Here is a 20,430-nt window from a genome sequence, read left to right as displayed (position 1 = left end):
GGGCTCTCACAGCGCCCTCATTAACTGGAAGAGGATCCACTTCTGTGAGGATGACGCCATTTAACACGCACCTGACAAGCACCTCTATTGATTAGGACTGATCTGTTGTAACATGCGACACCGTTGCTTCTTAGTAGAGGAACGCAAACACAGTTACTGGTTCTGAATGGTACAGGTTACCAGAAATACCTCCAAACAACAAAAGACAACACGGGTACAACGTGTGGTCTCTGACTCCCCCCAGTGGTGAAACACAGAAGTGTCCGTTTCCAGGCGCAAACGATCCGCCACACTCTCGAGGTAATGATTCATTTTGAGCGGGAATGTAGAATCATGTTGAAGATTTATGTGACACCAAACATGTTGTCTTGATGATGCAACTACCAAAACATTCCTGCAGTTATATGCAGCACAGCAATCCTCCCAATGTTTCATATCTGAAATATTAGAAACACCTGATCATCTGTTTTTATCAAGACAGAGTGATCAAATCCATAGATTTGATTGTTTGTTTTATTGGGCTTCATTTCATTTATGCTCCATCGTACGATTTTTCTTTTGCTCACGTTTCCTCTGCAGCTCTGCTCAGACTTGCCTTTTGGCCAAATTGGACTGTTTTGCAGCACATTAATCAATATGAACTTTCCTGATAAATGTTTGTACAGCACATTTTAACCTGCAGTGTGACGTGCTTTACTCAGGAAGTAAAAAAAACAAAAACGGAGCAAACAAGAGTTAAACAAACTCAAAACTGAATTTAACCAACAGAATCAAAATTGAAAACTTTTTAAATTGTTTAAAGTGTTTTTGCATATTAATTGTCTGCATTTTTTCTTTTGTTTGCAGATTTGCAGAACTTCAGTAACCGTTTGTTGAGCGATTTTGTTCTACAGTGTGTAAATAGTATATGACATGAATATCTCTTCTTCCTTCAGACTAGTGATTTACAACAGAAGTCTCCTCCTTTATCTCGGCGTGTTTCAGGAGTGTGTTTACCTTGTAGGAGGGCAGAAAGCAGAGCACACCCTTGGCCATGACCTGGCAGACGTGCAGCAGCAGCGCGCCCACCTCGTCCTGGAAAGCGTACGTTTCTACGTGCTGGAAGGTGGCACAGAGTTGTCTGCCTCGGGGTCCTGCGCCGACCGTCCCGACCCAAACCTGAAGCCAGAAAAACACAAACACATTATCACACCGAGTGATTTTCATGTCCACTGCTTGATGAGTTGTGTTCACATTATCAAGGTTATGTTTGTCTGCATAAAACCCGCCGCTTCTCCCCTCTTATCTAATCTGCAGCATATTTAATGTCAGCTTTTCATATCAAGATAAATAAAAGTGGTAAATGAATGTTCTCTGATGCCGCTCCATAACTCAGCCCTTCAAATGAGTTTTTTTTGCAGTCACACGGGTCGACTGTGACACCTGCTGGACAAAGGTGCCACTGCGGCATATGTGGATCAAACACATTCGAAGTTGTGTTTAGTCAGGAATCAGAGTCATAACATAGAATTAGGGACGTAGTTGAAGTCAAGCAAGCGTCACTCACTAAATAATCCTCTGTACATTAATAGACTTTATCACTACAGGATCAGAGGCCCACCTGGGACTTGTTGATCACATGGTTGGCCTCCAGCTGGATGGAGAACTTCACTCCCAGTTCAGAGGAGAAGGAGCCCATGGGTGACAGGGTTCCTGACGTCAGCACAATGCTGTGCACCGACCCACTCAGGTCGGAGAAAGCCTGCGAGACACAGACATACTAATAAGATGTCTATAAGAATAATAATCTATAATAAGATGGTTCAGAGATCTAGTCTTTCTGTTCACAGTCTAGTGTAACAGATCGGCCCACATGGCAGCGTCTGCCACGTCTAACCTCTCACCACAGCCGGGTTGAGGCACCAGAAGCTCAGTGTCAGGACTTCGGTCTTGACTCGGATGCTCTGGCGCTGGCGCTGGCGTGGCCGAACGAAGAAGCCGTTGGCGTCAGGGACATCAGGAGGCACCTGATTGGTCCAGGCGTAGCTCTTCTGCAAAGCCACCCGGTAGTCATCAGCAAACCTACAAAACACAAACAAAACTGAGCCACGGTTCAGTTCTACACACAGTCCCAGTTCATCGGAGGCCCTCGGACCTGCAGCTGTCCCTGTAGAGGAAGTCCAGCACCATGAACAGGTTCTTGAGGACGATGGCGGTGGGCGTGCTGATGGTCGGGATCTGCACCATGTCCTCTTTACCGTTAACCACGCCCACACGCTCCTCCTTCTCCAGCACCGCAGCCAAGTTTTGCTGTCACACAGAAACACAGAGGCAATAAAACAAGGCTGTTTATTAATACACACAAACATTTGAATGGAATAAATGTACTTTTTTTACAACAAATATCAAAATAAGAAATCTTCAAACCAGCTCTTCACTTGATAAATCGCAATCCTGAAGCAAGCCTAAAACATCCGCTGGCATCGAATGAGCCAAGCAACTGGAAACCGCTCCAGTTCGTAAAACCTGTTGAACTATAAAGGTACATAAATAAAGCAGATACTCGGTGTACCTTCAGCACTTTGAAGGAGTCAGCGGTGATGCCCAGACTGTGAAAGATGCTCAGGATCTGCGTCCCACTCCAGACTTTACAGGAGCTCTCATATCCGCGGTCAGACAGCAGACTCTGGCTCTGCTGGATCCAGCTGCACCGAGGACAAAGACACGCTGAGAAAGAGCTGCAAGACTTATGGGATGTAGAGATGGACAGAAAGAGGTCACTGCATCACTGACTTGATCAGACTGTAGCAGAAGTCCCTGAGTGGCTCGTGTTGGGAGCGCCGGATGTTGTTGTTGACCATGCCGTCCAGCTCGTCTCGGGACATCAGCAGACTTTTGAGGTCGAAGGTGCAACTGGCGCTTTCCCTGGCACAGTCCTCGATGTTGTGGGCCTCGTCCAGCACCAGGATCTGGCCCTCCAGGTTGATCTCCATCTGGTGGGAATGAAGATCGAAATGATTAAACTTCATGTACGATGCGGCTCGTTGATAAGACCTCCGGTTCTACATCTCCTTCCAAACCGGACTCACACTCTCTCTGATCATCGGGTCCAGCAGGTAGTTGTATGGGCAGAAGATGATGGAGGCGCTCTGCTTGAGTTCCCGTGCAGCGTAGTAAGAGCAGGAGCGCAGCCGCTTGCCCAGCGCCACCAGGTCCTCGATGTCCCAGGCGCCGTGCTGCCCGTGGACGTACTGCAGCGCGTTCTGGTCCCGCATCTTATGGACTCCGTGGTAGTAACGGCATGACCGGCCCTGGAAGGTTCACGTTTATGAATCACATGTTGTTCATCTGATCGCATGTAGCGTGTTAGATCGCATGTAGCGTGTTCGATCACGTAGCGTGTTTGATCACTTATAGTTTGTTAGATCACACGTAGTATGTTAGAACACACGTAGTATGTTTGATCACACGTAGTATGTTAGATCATGTAGCATGTTAGATCACATGAAGTATGTTAGATCACACGTAGTATGTTAGATCACATGTAGTTTGTTAGATCACGTAGTATGTTTGATCACACGTAGTATGTTAGATCACGTAGTATGTTTGATCACACGTAGTATGTTAGATCATGTAGTATGTTAGATCATGTAGTATGTTAGATCACGTAGTATGTTAGATCACATGAAGTATGTTAGATCACACGTAGTATGTTAGATCACACGTAGTATGTTAGATCACACGTAGTATGTTAGATCACATGAAGTATGTTAGATCACACGTAGTATGTTAGATCACACGTAGTATGTTAGATCACGTGAAGTATGTTAGATTACGTTGTATGTTAGAACACACGTTGTATGTTAGAACACACGTAGTATGTTTGGTCATGTAGCATGTTAGATCATGTAGTATGTTAGATCACGTGAAGTATGTTAGATTACGTTGTATGTTAGATCACACGTAGTATGTTAGATCACACGTAGTATGTTAGGTCACACGTAGTATGTTAGATCACGTAGTATGTTAGATCACATGTAGTATGTTAGATCATGTAGTATGTTAGATCACATGTAGTATGTTAGATCACATGTAGTTTGTTAGATCACATGTAGTATGTTAGGTCACACGTAGTATGTTAGATCACATGTAGTATGTTAGATCATGTAGTATGTTAGATCACATGAAGTATATTAGATCATGTAGTATGTTAGATCACGTAGTATGTTAGATCACGTAGTTTGTTAGATCACGTAGTATGTTAGATCACACGAAGTATGTTAGATCACACGTAGTATGTTAGATCACACGTAGTATGTTAGATCACACGAAGTATGTTAGATCACACGAAGTATGTTAGATCACATGTAGTATGTTAGATCACATGAAGTATATTAGATCACGTAGTATGTTAGATCACGTAGTTTGTTAGATCACGTAGTATGTTAGATCACATGTAGTTTGTGAGCTCACATGTAGTTTGTGAGCTCACGTAGTATGTTAGATCACATGTAGTATGTTAGATCATGTAGTATGTTAGATCACATGTAGTTTGTTAGATCACGTAGTATGTTAGATCACATGTAGTATGTTAGATCATGTAGTATGTTAGATCACATGTAGTTTGTTAGATCACGTAGTATGTTTGGTCATGTAGCATGTTAGATCATGTAGTATGTTAGATCACGTGAAGTATGTTAGATTACGTTGTATGTTAGATCACACGTAGTATGTTAGATCACACGTAGTATGTTAGGTCACACGTAGTATGTTAGATCACATGTAGTATGTTAGATCATGTAGTATGTTAGATCACATGTAGTATGTTAGATCATGTAGTATGTTAGATCACATGAAGTATATTAGATCATGTAGTATGTTAGATCACGTAGTTTGTTAGATCACGTAGTATGTTAGATCACATGAAGTATGTTAGATCACACGTAGTATGTTAGATCACATGAAGTATGTTAGATCACATGAAGTATGTTAGATCACATGTAGTATGTTAGATCACATGTAGTATGTTAGATCACATGAAGTATATTAGATCATGTAGTATGTTAGATCACGTAGTTTGTTAGATCACGTAGTATGTTAGATCACATGAAGTATGTTAGATCACATGTAGTATGTTAGATCATGTAGTATGTTAGATCACATGTAGTTTGTTAGATCACGTAGTATGTTAGATCACATGAAGTATGTTAGATCACATGAAGTATGTTAGATCACATGTAGTATGTTAGATCATGTAGTATGTTAGATCACATGAAGTATATTAGATCACATGTAGTATGTTAGATCACATGAAGTATGTTAGATCACATGTAGTATGTTAGATCATGTAGTATGTTAGATCACATGAAGTATGTTAGATCACATGTAGTATGTTAGATCATGTAGTATGTTAGATCACATGAAGTATGTTAGATCACATGAAGTATGTTAGATCACATGTAGTATGTTAGATCATGTAGTATGTTAGATCACATGTAGTATGTTAGATCATGTAGTATGTTAGATAGAACAGGCTGTCAGCCCTCGACTCTCTACATCCTCTGAATGTAAATATGAGGTTTAAATCAGCTCCTGCTGGTTGTTGTGCTGAAAACAAAGTGGAGGCCCAAAGTGGATGTTGTGGAGGTGGAGTTGTGTTTCCATTAACTAAACATCCTCTATATGTCTGCAAGACTCCTTTACACTGAAAACTGACCCTCACATATTTCCAAAGGTAACATCTTAAATTGTGTTTTGTCTGATAGACAGTGTGAACCCTAAATCATATTCCATTTACTACCATAGAAGTCTTTAAAAACAGAAACCATTCAGATGTAAAAGCCAGTGGGGCTGTTGTATTTTCTCTATAAACATTATTCAAAATGATTGACAAATGATTGATAAAGTTTCAATGAATGAGGTCTAGATGTCATTTTAAAGTCTTCTCTGCTAGAATAACAAGAAAACAGTGAAAGTTTGGACTTTTTGATATCAAATCTGCATAAAAACACATGGATCAGTAAACCCTTCATATTTCTAGGTCTTCAAAATCTTATTTTCCACAACTAATCCATACAGTTTAAATAATGCGACAATTGTCTTCCATCTCTGGGCCGACTGGGCTGTTGAAAGCCTTTTCTCTGGTTTCCAGTGTGACGTTCAGTATTTCACAGGCTGCCTGTGATCACACGCTGCAGCTATTGTCGCAGCATACACATCCTGACACTCACACAGTGAATGTAAACGACGTGTAAAGAAGCAGCAGCTCATGTACCGAAACCCCCAATTACTCTGTCAGGAGAGGAGCGGCTTCACGTCCCACCCTGTTCTTTATCAGCCCAACAGCTCCAGGTGACGCGGTCACGCTAATACTGTACACGGGTGAACTCGGCGACCTCCAGACGCTCATAATCTCCGGGTGAAAGGGTGTACTTCTGAAAACGACGGGCTAAAATTGGACACTCTGCCGACACTGAAGCCCGTCTGCTTGGTGAATTGGTGAAAGGGGAGTTGGGGGGATTAAGGGACTTCAGCCACCCTCAGGAAGTCGGGCCGGCTTTCAGCAGCGCTCAGACGGAGGTCGGTGCTCTGACCGAAGACCACGTGAGCTGAACGGTGTGCATGCGTGCGTGTGTGTGTGTGTGTGTGTATATGCGTGTACGTGTGTATGCGTGTACGTGTGTATGCGTGTGTGCGTGTGTGTGTGTACGTGTACGTGTGTATGCGTGTGTGTGTGTATGCGTGTGTGTACGTGTGTGTGTGTGTACGTGTGTGTGTGTGTGTGTACGTGTGTGTGTGTGTGTGCGTGTGTATGCGTGTGTGTGTGTATGCGTGTGTGTACGTGTGTGTGTGTGTGTACGTGTGTGTGTGTGTGTGCGTGTACGTGTGTATGCGTGTGTGTACGTGTGTGTGTATGCGTGTGTGTGTGTACGTGTGTGTGTGTGTGTGTGTACGTGTGTGTGTACGCGTGTGTGTGTACGTGTGTGTGTGTGTGTGTACGTGTGTGTGTGTGTACGTGTGTGTGTGTGTGTGTGTGTGTGTACGTGTGTGTGTGTGTACGTGTGTGTGTGTGTGTGTGTGTGTACGTGTGTGTGTGTGTGTGTGTGTGTGTGTACGTGTGTGTGTGTGTGTGTGTGTACGTGTGTGTGTGTGTGTGTGTGTACGTGTGTGTGTACGTGTGTGTACATGTGTGTGTGTGTGTGTGTGTGTGTGTGTGTGTGTGTGTGTGTGTGTGTGTGTACGTGTGTGAATCACGGTTTGTCTGTAACAGCACAGTAAGCTGAGACTGACTGGACTCGACCCCGAGGTGATGAAGACGGTGTCGGTGACACCTGCTCCGGTGAGGAGTTATGACTGGGACAGTTATTTCATGACAAAGTGAGACAATTGCCGTGGGAGGCCAACACCTGCAGTGACAGTGTAATTGTCTTCATTATAGTCGGCGCCTCAACTTTAGCTCCATATACGAGGTTACAAGCGTCTCATGTCTCCAAATAAATCTTTTCAGTGTGTCAGAAAGTGTCTTCTGGACCAGTTGTGGATTTTATAGCAGAATTTGGTTTGGAGTTACCTGCAGAAAAACTACAAAAAAACTTCTCTCCACAGGACATGATGGAAGTGAAGTGACTGTGTGTTTGAAGGGCACAAATATATTTTTGATTTAAACCGTTTTAACACAATCTGTGCATTACATCCAACCATCAGTGATGTCATTATCCATCAGTGATGTCATCAACCATCAGTGATGTCATCAACCATCAGTGATGTCATCGTTGGTTTGTGAACGTTATGAATCCTCCAGTTCAGATTCTGTCCGTCACCATCTTTGCTAGTTTGGAGCAGTTTGGAGCAGGAAGTGACCATATTTGGACGAGCTGGGAGGGGCGATATTGCAGATATATACTCTCGCAAATATTGCGGAGTTTGCTTGAATTTGCGTTAACTATTATGCTAGCAAGATCGTGAAAAAAGTGTGTGTGTGTGTGTGTGTGTGTGTGAGTGTGTGTGTGAGTGTGTGTGTGTGTGTGCGTGCGTGCATGCGTGCGTCCTCACATCTTTGGCCTCCAGCAGCTCCTTGCACCGTTCGTTGCGGTTGAAGTGCGGCGCCACCTCTGGGTTGACGCAGGTGTGATCTCGGCTGGATAAGATGGTCATGGGCACACCGGTGTAGACGGTGCGCTGCAGCTCGTGGGCGATCTGAGTTATCTGTTTGTGCGTGCGAGTGCCGAAGAAGATCTTTGGGATCTTCTTTTTGCCATCTTTGTCCTTCCCACCGTCTTTGGTTGCCGCACACGGGCACTTGGAGCAGGCTTCAGGGGCCTGGATGGAGACAAACATCAGATCCTCTTAACGTGAGGGCATAAGATCAGGAGTTTCCATTAATTTCATAACATCCATCTTTTAACAGCGTGAACAAAAGATGGCTGGTGTTGTTGGGCAGCTGGAAAACGGGTCTCATGCCAAGTTCATACTCCACAATATCAGCACAATAGAAGCCCGACCAGGACAATGAAGGGCGGCGGGACAGAAAACGAGGACGAGGGGAAACTGTGTTTCCATTTGTTGAGTCATGTTTCACTGTGATTACCAAAGTTATTTAGAGATATAAGTTCAGTGATGTGATGGGCTTCATGCTAAAGGTCACAGTTCTGTTGGCATTAACCTATGAACTAAGAAAGGAGATTCATTTTGAGATGACATTCAGTTCATGCTAAGCAGCAACCATCAGTGATGTCATGAACCATCAATGATGTCATCGTCCATCAGTGATGTCATCGTTGGTTTGTGAACGTTATGAATCCTCCAGTTCAGATTCTGTCCGTCACCATCTTGCTAGTTCGGAGCGGTTTGGAGCAGGAAGTGACCATATTTGGACGAGCTGGGGGAGGAGTCAGCGGTGGATCTGACCGATCTGATTGGAAACCTGACGATACTACGTCCCGCCCACCGATAGCTGTAACCTGACTGCACCACAGACCTGTCAATCAAACAGACACGCCCCCAAAAACAGGTCTTCTTGAATCTTCTTTTCTAATGAATGAGGGATTATTTTCAGATGGACCTCCAGAAAACTAATAAGAAGGAGTGACTTTAGCTAACAACACCGAGATAACTGATGGACACATTTTATTCACTTTGGATTTGATGAGAGAAGTTGAATGGGAGTCTATGGAGCCGGAGGCTTTTTGGAGCCGACCTCTAGTGGCACTCGCTGGTATTGCAGCTGAAGACACTTCTGGATCAGAACCATTTTACAGACCTGAAGCTACGAACTCTTTTAAATACAGTCTGAGGTTCATGCATCCGAGATCGACCACTTCCTCCAGGTGGGATTGATTGTATCATGCTGTCTGATACCATCACTCTACGATAATGTTTTCTAAAGACTGACCAGCAGTGCTATTTATCTATAAAGCCACTCTTTAATTACAATATTCAATCTCATCTTCTTTCCTTCATGCTGGATTTCCACTGATGTGTTTCCGAGTTTTAAATAAATCACTGTCTCGTGAAAAAGACAACAAATACAAATTCTCCTCTCCACCGTCACAATTATAGTCTTAACATCCGGGATGTTGAGCCTTTCAGAGTATTACTGTACGCTACACCTCAACACCGTCCTCCCCTCTCTGAATGGGCCTCCTGACACAGTGTCTTGTCTACTCTTTGAGAGAATTTGTATCCATACATACGGCGTCCTGTCACTCTGCACCGGGTGACCTTTCCTGGCTCTGAAAGATGATCGGCCACCATTGTGGCGGCCGAGAAAATCTAGCTGCTTCATAATTGGCCGTACAGTGACGTGGAGGACTCTTGTTTTTCCCCCCGCTCACAGGTGAAGTGTAGCCGGCAACGCTTATGAAACTGATCCTGCTTATGTGTTGAGCTCTTTAAAGTGGTGGTACCAGCATACATTATCTAAGGATTGAATATCTCATTATCAATATTATCACTAGAAGCAGTATTTTTTTCTTCATCACCCTGATCCACAATAAATATACATATATTAACCATAATTCACACTCATGTAGATTCTTTTTTTTAAAAAACATATTGTCCATTTCAAATTAAAAGCTTAATTTCACTTCATTTACTCTCAATTTTCTATTTGTATAAGGAGAAACATTTCACGAGTCTTAACTGAGTGCAAACCTCAGTAATCAACCACCAAGTGCAGCTTTGGTTTAAAATACAAGGAGCAGTTTGTCACTGAGCTCAGTTGCTGAAGACATTAAAACACAATATGGGTGCGTGTACAACGCATTCATTTAGTGCATTATTTGGTTTCATTGCCACGGCTACATACACGGTGCTCTTTTATGATGATACACAATGGGATTATTTAATTATCTAGTGTTTGAGATTTTGAAAGCTGTTTGCACCAAGATAGTTGTCCTCTTATCTTTTGATAAATCTAATGAAAACAAATCTCTGATTATTTGCCTCTGGGTCCACAAGCTCCCGTTTAATTTCTTTCATGAAATACAAAGTCAAGCATTTTGTTCCACAAGTCATAATGGTGTCATTATTAAGTCATTCCTTCTGATTAGTTTTTTGGGGAGACCTGAAAATAATTCAGTCATTTAATTTGATATTAGGCCAAAAAGAGAGGTATGTTTGGGGGAATGTCTGGTTTGATTGAGAGGTCTGGGCCCCAGTTAGGTTTCCTGCTATAGGTGCACCACTTGCTCCTCCACAGCTCATCCAAATATGGTCATTTCTAGCTCCAAAAAACCAAGATGGTGACGGCCAAAGCTGAGGCCTCAAAAGCATCAGTTCATAAACCACAGTTCGTTGACTGTTATGCAGAAACTTTGAATTTTGCAAAATTCACAGAATTTCTTTGCAATAAAAGTACAATAATAAATAATCTTCTGAATGTAATACAGATCAAATAAGCCTATCCTTCAAAAAACAAAAACAAAAAAAACATTTCTAACAGAAATAACATCTCATTTACAGTAAACAAGAATCTTCAATCTCCTCCATCATCTCTACCTGCTTTATCCTGAACTATCTTCTCATTATCAAAACAAACTACTTGCTGGTTGACTGGGAAAACAGAAAGACAGGAAATGACGGGGTTCATGAGAAATATAGTTTAATAATGAGCTTTTGGTTATAAGAATTAGGACAGGGAAAAGTATTGGTGGGCCCTGAGTGTTATACCTTTCTCTATGTATTCTATAACAGTCAAAGTCTGTTCTGTAAAGATGCGTCACATTTATAACCTTTGTTCCCCATGTTCTTTAAAGTTAAAAAATAAAAACAATTTAAATATTCCCTGATATTTCTGTGATGTGCAGTGTGCATATTTTGAGTCATAAGTCCTCAAAAGATGGTAATTGAAAGAAAAAGCACCTTTTTTTTTTTCACTTTTTCGTCCTTGAAATTTTTGCCAATTTTAGCAAAACGGTTACATAACACTTCCCAAATTGGATCATAATTTTTGAGAAAAGCCAACAAAAAAAAAACAGCAGTTTCATCGCAACTTCCTGGAGTCACAGGTTACTATCAAATAAATATAACTCATAATCCTGGCAAACATGTTTGACCCTAAATCCTTTACAAATTACCTGAATGATTCCTGGTAAGAATGAATGGTATGTGATGTTACACATTGCAACTTATCATGGGGGATCAGAAGGTAGCACTTCTGATGACAGACGAGCAGCTCCAGTTACCCGGCAGCTCAGATTTTCCAAGCATGTTTGCCCATCAAATATTACAATGTGTGATGGAGTGTAGGCCACAGAGAGCCCTTAGAGAGCCGCCTCTCAGAGTTAAGAGGGATAACGAGCCCTGAGCCCATGTGAAAAATAAACAGAGGTGCTGGAGGGCCCCAACACCAGTTCAAGTTACCTTTCTCCTCTGGAACAGTTACGCTCCGCAGCCTGGGCCCTGGGCCCGATCACCTTACCTGCTGCTGCCACATTAAATAGAGCCATCCAAATATCCTGCCCCAAGATGGCCAATAATTACTTATTCATTGGCAGGTGGGGGGAGGCGGGGAAGGGGGGTGGGCCGGGTCAGTGTAGAAGGGCTTGCTGATGAATAGAGGCCCTTGTCAAAAGCTGCAGCAGGAAACAGCTGACACAAGAGTATCCTTTTACGCGGCTGCCTCCCGAGATGCCAGGACAACAAGGTTTCAAGCCTGGCCCCACAGCCCGGAGCAGACACCCCCGAGAAAGGAATGCAGATAACTGGCAGAAAGGGGCAAGCGGGCCACAGCGCCGCTCGCACCATACCGGGCCTTTCAGCCCGTAGCGGTGCCAGTGGCGTCGCTGCTTGGGTGCCGCGGGCGACGAGAATGCCCCCTGTCTGTCAAACAACACGTTCTTATGAACACGGCGTTTACAGGTCCACCGGGGTGGACAGGTGTACTTCGGGTTGACTCGGTTTCTTCAGGTGTACTGAGTTTACTTACGGCAGGTATACTAAGTTTCCTCTGTGCACCTACACTGCCAGGTGTAAGTGTACGCAGCGGCTAAAGCTGTCTTGAATTGACAGAGCAGAGCTCAGTGGTGTCACTGAACACCTCCGAATATTCACAGGTAGGCTTCTGTTGCTCGACTCTCTGCCAACACCTGAAAGATGGAAATCTCACACTCCGGGGGGCCAGTTGGAGGCCACGTAGGGGCCGCAGGCAGTGAATCACTTGGGTATCACTGGCGCCTCTCACTGGACGCCAATTTGCTCCTCATTCCACAGCTTTGGAGGGCTTGGAATTCATTCCAATAAGGGTGGGCTTCAGTAGCCAATACCTCGGAAGACATGACACCCAACACCCCCTCCTCCCGATATGACCACACGGCGCAGGTAGGGGCCCTGGCAAATACCTGCCCTCTAAAGCACCTGTTTATCCCTCGGGCGCAGTAACCAGCAGGTGAACCCCATTCAATATTTATCCCCGTGGCTTTCACAGATCAGCGGCCCAGGCGAGGCAAACCCTCTTAATTAAAACTGGAGCTTGCTTCAAAGGGCCCCATTCAGGCCGTCAGTCAGCGCTCATGGGACAAAAGAGCCCGGGTCATGTAGCTGCAGGGAAACCAGAGACCAACGCGCTTTTTCGACTTCACTTTCCCTCCTACTCTTTTTCCACCTCCCACCATCTCAGGCTCTCCGTCCAAACCACACACCTGCGACAGGTTAAGATGCAGTTGTGAGAGTTTAAGCACCCCTGTGAGCTGTGCAACAGCGGTCTGAATCTCCATGATTGTGGGTAACCGGTTGTTCTTTGGGACCTGGACAGAACTCCCAAATGTGGATTATTCACCAGAAACCACATCATAATACCGTGAAGAACTCGGTGTTACTTGATGCACCAGGTTCAGTTGCTTCTGACTGCAGAGACAGGTTCACACAACAGGCTGCACTTTTTCATTACAGGACTAAAACCTTTAACTTACAGCAGATAAGTTTGATCATAAAGATTCACAAGAGTTTAATATTCCTTCTAAATACTCTCAAACATCAGTTTATTAGCTCCATCAAGCTACAACTAATACAACAGCTCTGCAATAAATCCAGATCGAAAACAAGTAGTCGACTAAGTGATGAGTGGATCCCCAGTAAACAGATAAAAAACTATTTTGATAACCAACAGGTTCTACTCTTTCCTCAAACAAAAATGTTAACCTTGCTTTGTACCATTTTCTCCAATGTGAAGGTTTTTGATGTTTACATGATACCTGATTGGGTTTTGGACCGACTGAGAAATAAAATAAGAGCTCTGGAGAAAACATCTTTTTTTTTGTAAATATTAAATTGTGATATTTTTTTAAACAGAAACTGATCAAAATAATCAACAGTGAACAGAATAATGCACAGCCCTAAATAAATGGATATATTTTGATAAAATTCATTTATCAGGGGACAAGCTATTTAATGGAAAACGGTCTTGTTCAAGTGTGCTAGGATTTCCCTTCCCAGTGACTAGTACTTATAACTGAAATATGAAATGTCAATAGGTTTTTATGGGATAAATATTTGAGGATGCTCCTCTACCTTTCCCATGATTGCAGACTCAGGCTTATGAGCCTAAAGGAAATGAAAGAAATCCAGTAAAATGTGGTTCTTATTCTGTAGAGCATTTGCATTTTGATATAGCACAGCATAGTGTATTAATCCCTACATGACACATCTGAACTAAAATACTTTATTTTACCATTGCGGTTCAATGTCTCATGAATTCAACAAGCAGTTGAAACCTTAACTAAAGCCTTTGTCAATTTGATGGAGTACAGCCCCACCCAGTGGACACAGTGCAACCATCCCAGAACACAACTACTCCACTGACAGCAACCAAGAGCGGGTTAACAAATCTGTGTTTCTTTGGACCGTTTATCTCACAGTAGCGGGCAACGGACCTTTGAAACCTGTCCTATAACAGTAATGAAACCTGTCCTATAACAGTAATGAAACCTGTCCTATGACAGTATTGAAACCTGTCCTATGACAGTATTGAAACCTGTCCTATGACAATATTGAAACCTGTCCTATAACAGAATTGAAACCTGTCCTATGACAGTATTGAAACCTGTCCTATGACAGTAATGAAACCTGTCCTATGACAGTATTGAAACCTGTCCTATGACAATATTGAAACCTGTCCTATGACAGTAATGAAACCTGTCCTATGACAGTATTGAAACCTGTCCTATGACAATATTGAAACCTGTCCTATAACAGTATTGAAACCTGTCCTATGACAGTATTGAAACCTGTCCTATGACAATATTGAAACCTGTCCTATAACAGTATTGAAACCTGTCCTATGACAGTAATGAAACCTGTCCTATGACAGTATTGAAACCTGTCCTATGACAGTAATGAAACCTGTCCTATAACAGAATTGAAACCTGTCCTATGACAATATTGAAACCCGTCCTGTAACAGTATTGAAACCCGTCCTGTAACAGTATTGAAACCCGTCCTGTAACAGTATTGAAGCCCGTCCTGTAACAGTATTGAAACCCGTCCTGTAACAGTATTGAAGCCCGTCCTGTAACAGTATTGAAACCCGTCCTGTAACAGTATTGAAACCCGTCCTGTAACAGTATTGAAGCCCGTCCTGTAACAGTATTGAAACCCGTCCTGTAACAGTATTGAAACCCGTCCTGTAACAGTATTGAAGCCCGTCCTGTAACAGTATTGAAACCCGTCCTGTAACAGTATTGAAACCCGTCCTGTAACAGTATTGAAACCCGTCCTGTAACAGTATTGAAGCCCGTCCTGTAACAGTATTGAAACCCGTCCTGTAACAGTATTGAAACCCGTCCTGTAACAGTATTGAAGCCCGTCCTGTAACAGTATTGAAACCCGTCCTGTAACAGTATTGAAACCCGTCCTGTAACAGTATTGAAGCCCGTCCTGTAACAGTATTGAAACCCGTCCTGTAACAGTATTGAAGCCCGTCCTGTAACAGTATTGAAACCCGTCCTGTAACAGCATTGAAAGTGATATGCACTCCCTGAAGATATGTTTATGGCAACTGTTCCCAAATGCTGGCTTCAGAAGAAACCCATAGTATGGATCTTTTTGTAGGTACTTCCAAATATAACCTTGTTTCCCAAAAAGTTGGGACACTGCATAAAATGTACGAAATAGAAAAGGAAATTTTTTTAATTTTTTGGGGGAAAATATATACTCATTTTGAATTTGATGCAACATGTTCCAAAACAGTTGTTCCAGGATCATGTTCACCACTGAGCTGTATCACCTCTTCTTTTAACAACACTGTAAACGTTTGGGAACTGAGGAGACCAGTTTCTGGAGTTTTGAAAGTGAAATGTCTTCCACCTGTTTCCTATTTTTTCTTTTGGTCTGTGATGCGTTTTCTTTGCGTCAACTTCTCTTCGCTTTCTTCATGATACAGCTCAGACAAACCGATATCCTTATATGGAGAAATGGGGGCGTGGCAACATGCTAATTGCAGAGCGCAGACACGTACCTGTCAATTAAGAGTGATTCTGATTTACTAACATACGCAATGTGGTGAAAACTAAACTGGCCGGTGGACACGTGTCATGAATCCCTCGGTGATTTTGCGTGCGCACTTGCTTTGTGCGCAAAGTGACAAAATTTCTACGCACATGTTAGTGAGTGTTTTTCACAAGTGTTCCTGAGCCCATGCAGTGATTTCCACTAAAGAATAGTGTGTTTTTAATGCAGTGCTGCCTGAGGGCCCGAAGATCACCACCATCCAATAATAGTTTCCAGCCTTGTCCCTTGTGTTCAGAGATTTCTCCAGATTCTCTGAATCTTTTAATGATATTATGAACCGTAGACGATGAAATCCACTAATTCTTTGTAGTTTTACGTTGAGGAATCATTATTCTTAGATTGTTGAACTATTTTCCAACACAGTCTTTCAGAGTGGTGAACCTCCCCATCTTCACTGCTGAGAGACTCTGCCTCTCTGAAATCATCTTTTTATACTCAATCATGTTACTGATCTGTTGCCATGGTAACCTCATTAGTTGTGAGATGTTCCACCAGGTGTTTGTTTTACACAACTTTTCCCATCTTTTGTTGACCCCATCACAACTTTTTGTGTTGCTACATCAAATTCAAAATGAGCCCATATTTTTAAATTTTTTTAATAAAATGTCTCAGTTTCAACATTTGATGTGTTGTCTTTGGTTTATTTTGAATGAAATATGGGTTTAAGTGATTTTTAAGTCATTCCATTCTGTTTTCACGGTGGTGCAGTGGTTAGCATTGTCACCTCACAGCAAAAAGGTTCTGGGTTCTAATCCAGTCCTGGGCCTTTCTGTGCGGAGTTTGCATGTTCTCCCTGTGCTTGCGTGGGTTCTCTCCGGGTTCTCCGGCTTCCTCCCAACACCCAAAAACATGCACCTCAGGTTAGTTGGCGCCGCGTTCATGGCAGCCTGTTGCAGCAGCTCCCCCTCGGGATGCTGCTGTAGCGAAAGAATTTCCCCTCGGGGATTAATAGAGTACAATAAAATTAAATTAAAAAAAATTTAAACAGCGTCCCAACTTGTATTTACACTCCATGGAAAAGAGGACTTACACCTCCCAACTACAGAAAGACAAAGATGAAAAATACTAACTAAACCATGCTCCAACAATGCAGCACTGATCAGCTCTACAAGATACAGGTGATCAATAAGTGGTTGGATCACAATAGTTAGACCAGAGGTGACCCACAGTCACTGGCTGATATCTAAAATGTAAAAATGACAAACAGCACCGTGTGCGTGTGCGTGTACTCACGCAGCAGGAGGAGGACCGGCCGGCTGCCGGGCTGCTGCTCTCTGCTCTCCAGCTCCAAGGACCTGATGGTTGTTGTTCCAGCTGCGGCTCGTCATCGATGAAGATGACTCCGCGCTCCAGACGCTGCTTTTTACGGCTCTGAGGAACCAACAGAAAATGGATCCTTTACAAGACAGCTTGCTTATTATTAGTGCACAATATAGAGTGTGTAATATTTAGAGAGTAAGTTTGGTAATCTACCAGGTGTAAAAACATCAAATATTTCTATTTAAATTATTTGAGTGTACTTAGATCTTTTATATGTTTTGTGGACTTACATTATACTAAAGATTTTCACAAACATGATTGTAGGCGATTACAGTAGAAGAGTATTTGCAGTGTCACAGTCTCTCGTTTTATTTAGTAGAAGAGGTTTGGAGATAATTCAGTGTAAGTGTAGTCATAAATTATAAATCTAGTTTTACTGTACTATGTTAAAGAATAAAAGACTTTAAGTCAAGCTAAACATCTAAAGTCTTTCATTTCCTTAACTTCGAATGGTCTGTCATCTGTCACCACTAATAAACTGCAAATTTACCGAGACCTCAAATAAAGGGAACTAAATTGTGTGTTTATTCCAATCCTGTTAAAAGGGAGTTTTTCCTCCCAGCTCTGACTCATGTGGAACTTATTAGACTTTTGGCCTCCTTATAATGTTTGATGGTTCTGTTGTTTGGACCTGAGATGACGTATGTTGCGTTTGCTGCTATATAAATAAACGTCAATTGAAATAAAAAAAATTTAAAAAACGACATGTACTGGTAGTCACGTCTTTGATGTCAAATGCACATACTAACCATATAAACTGAATATACGGTGAATTGAGTGTACATGAACCGTTGCAGCTACCTGGCTCTCCGCAGAGCGGATGCGTTTCCTGTCTGGCTGGAAGTCATCGTCTGTCTGGCAGTCGGAGCGGAGAGACGCCTGAAACTTCTCCGACAGACGAGAGGCAACAGAAGGCTTTCTGAGCGGCGACTCTTCGGGTGATGTCGCTGAAACACAGCAAGTAGGACGCATATGAAGGTTTGGAAGTCATACGTTTCCTCCGGTGAACAGTTTTATTTGGTGAGATGAGAGGAAGAGAACCGTACTGACTGTAAATGCGGATTATTTGTGTTAATAAATCGAGTTTTGTCTGAAAAGATTTACTTTATGACGCTAATACTTTCAGCACATATTCTGCTGATGACATTTATTGCAGAAAAATCACAGGAATTTTAAAAAATTGCAAACTCCCGCATATTTGTTTGAATTTGTGTTCATTTCTAGAGCGACTGTATACAGTATGTTTTTGTTGTTTTTGTTTACATCACCAACAACCAAGATTGAGAAGCAGAACTTAAGGCAGACACGTGTTGCTGATTTAAGAGGAGGCATGAAGGTTTTGGACAATGTTTGTTAAGTACCTCTGTGGAAGAGTGTGGACAGCGGACCAGTCTGAAGACCTGCAGCTGTGAGCTGAATCCATACAAATCTATCTGCATAACAAACTTTGGTAAACTGAGCATTTTGACTTTGTTTCCTCAAAGATAAACTCAACACCATAAAATGAGCAGTTATGCATGTTTTAAATGGTACCCCGAGGATAAAAAAGGATCCCTCACCATGTTGAGGAGCTGGAGGCGGCGGCTGACTCGTCTGTTTGCAGGGTGACTCCGTGAGGTCCACAACGGCAGGTTCAGCTGCTGCTGCAGCCGCCGCCGGTCCGCCAGCTTTGCTGTGGCACACACACTGGCAGGGCGTGAGGCCGTCCGGCTTCTTAAAGTCTCCACCGTTTTTATCTGACTGACTCTTGTCGTCCGCAGCATCTCCTCCCTCTTTCAGTTTAGCTGCAATCACAATAAAAGAGATGTAACCGTCAGTGCCGATGACCTCCAGTCAGCACATGGGGTCAGACATATGGACAAGAACGGACCAGAACTCTTTATTTCAATTAGGAGTTAAGAAAATACCGGTATCTCATGTCACTGTACAGATATTGTAAAAGTATATCAACCAGCCGGTTTAAATGTGGTACTCTATAAAAACTTAAAAGACTGAAAATGCTGCCTGTGAAAGACAGACTTCTGCAGTACTGAATCTGTCCACCCAGTAACCGACCGAGTCGCCATCGAACCAACCTGAGCACTCTCACCTTGCTGAGCTCTCTGCCAGCCCAGAGCGGAGCAGAGCAACGCCAAACTCTTCCCACTGCCCGTGGGACTCTCCAGCAAACAGTGCTGCCCGGAGTTCAACCCGCGTACGATCTGCAGACGAGACACAGACGCAGTCACACCGTCACGCCACCATTTAGTATCGCACAGTTTTACCTGTTTTATTCTGAAAGGGTATTTGTACCGTTTCCGTGCAATACTCTGAAAACAAACACGGGTTGCATCTACTTCCATACACACATTGGACAGTAAGTTACAAGTGCTTTTACAGACTAAATCACAGCGTACAATCTCCAGGTGCAAAGACATGCAGTTTAGGAGAGTCGAATGTTCTGAATTACAAACGGGTGGGATTGTGGGTAGATTTCTGTCGTCATTAAGTTTTAGGCACTTTAGATCCAACAGGGAGACATGTGATCGGTCCCAAATTCATTCTGCAGCACGACACCGAATAAAAACATCCAGACGGAGTCATAAAGATCCATGTTTGCAGAAGCAAACAAGATTTTTTACAATAGTATTTTTGTTTATCTTTAAACTTGGATCTTTTACGTGACTTCCTGTCTTCATAATCCAGATTCAGATTATTACTTTATTATTGTGAACAAGCCCATAACTCCCTATAACTCAAGATGGGCCCATGTTATGTGAATACACTGGACTGGCTGGTTTCAGGGGGAAGTGATTGAGTTCCTCACCGAGTTCATCATCGCCAGCTGGGACGGGTAAGCCTTGCAGGGGAAGTGGATCTTCACCCCGCCGATGGTGTACTCCACCGCGGATGCAGCCATGCTGCTTTCACCCTGCTTCAGAGAAATGGTCAAGGAAAGGTCAGCTGAAACCCACATCAGCTCCACTGACAAAGAAAGTTCACTACAAGAATAACGCTCGTGTTTGTGACTGCAACTCTCTAACTACGAGTTTAAGGTGCTGTAACACACAACTAAACCGTTGTTGTGAAATTAATTAGGTTTACCTGACGTCATTTCCCACCTTTTTCCCTGTCTGACGTCGTCAC

General features: G+C 43.0%; 1 protein-coding gene across 2 annotated transcripts in view; it reads right to left on the bottom strand.

Annotated features, from left to right (window-relative positions):
• The window catches only part of brip1 (BRCA1 interacting helicase 1), a 96,845-nt gene that overhangs the window by 76,188 nt on the left and 227 nt on the right, over nt 1-20,430 (bottom strand). For both annotated transcript variants that reach the window (XM_069166538.1, XM_069166539.1), the window contains exons 2-14: nt 20,111-20,218; nt 19,394-19,505; nt 18,864-19,088; nt 18,106-18,251; nt 17,218-17,355; nt 8,032-8,298; nt 3,069-3,290; nt 2,773-2,972; nt 2,552-2,684; nt 2,135-2,289; nt 1,884-2,061; nt 1,601-1,741; nt 997-1,158 (exon numbers count right to left, since the gene is read on the bottom strand). In XM_069166538.1, coding sequence (XP_069022639.1) covers nt 997-1,158; nt 1,601-1,741; nt 1,884-2,061; nt 2,135-2,289; nt 2,552-2,684; nt 2,773-2,972; nt 3,069-3,290; nt 8,032-8,298; nt 17,218-17,355; nt 18,106-18,251; nt 18,864-19,088; nt 19,394-19,505; nt 20,111-20,203 — 2,172 coding nt within the window. In that variant the 5' untranslated portion in view covers nt 20,204-20,218. The remainder of the gene's footprint in view (nt 1-996; nt 1,159-1,600; nt 1,742-1,883; nt 2,062-2,134; nt 2,290-2,551; nt 2,685-2,772; nt 2,973-3,068; nt 3,291-8,031; nt 8,299-17,217; nt 17,356-18,105; nt 18,252-18,863; nt 19,089-19,393; nt 19,506-20,110; nt 20,219-20,430) is intronic.

The sequence above is a fragment of the Embiotoca jacksoni genome, unplaced genomic scaffold (genome assembly GCF_022577435.1).
Source record: "Embiotoca jacksoni isolate LCO1_2020_lvr unplaced genomic scaffold, fEmbJac1.0.p SCAF_39, whole genome shotgun sequence".
NCBI lineage: Eukaryota > Metazoa > Chordata > Actinopteri > Embiotocidae > Embiotoca > Embiotoca jacksoni.
This window is presented reverse-complemented; position numbering and strand designations above follow the sequence as displayed.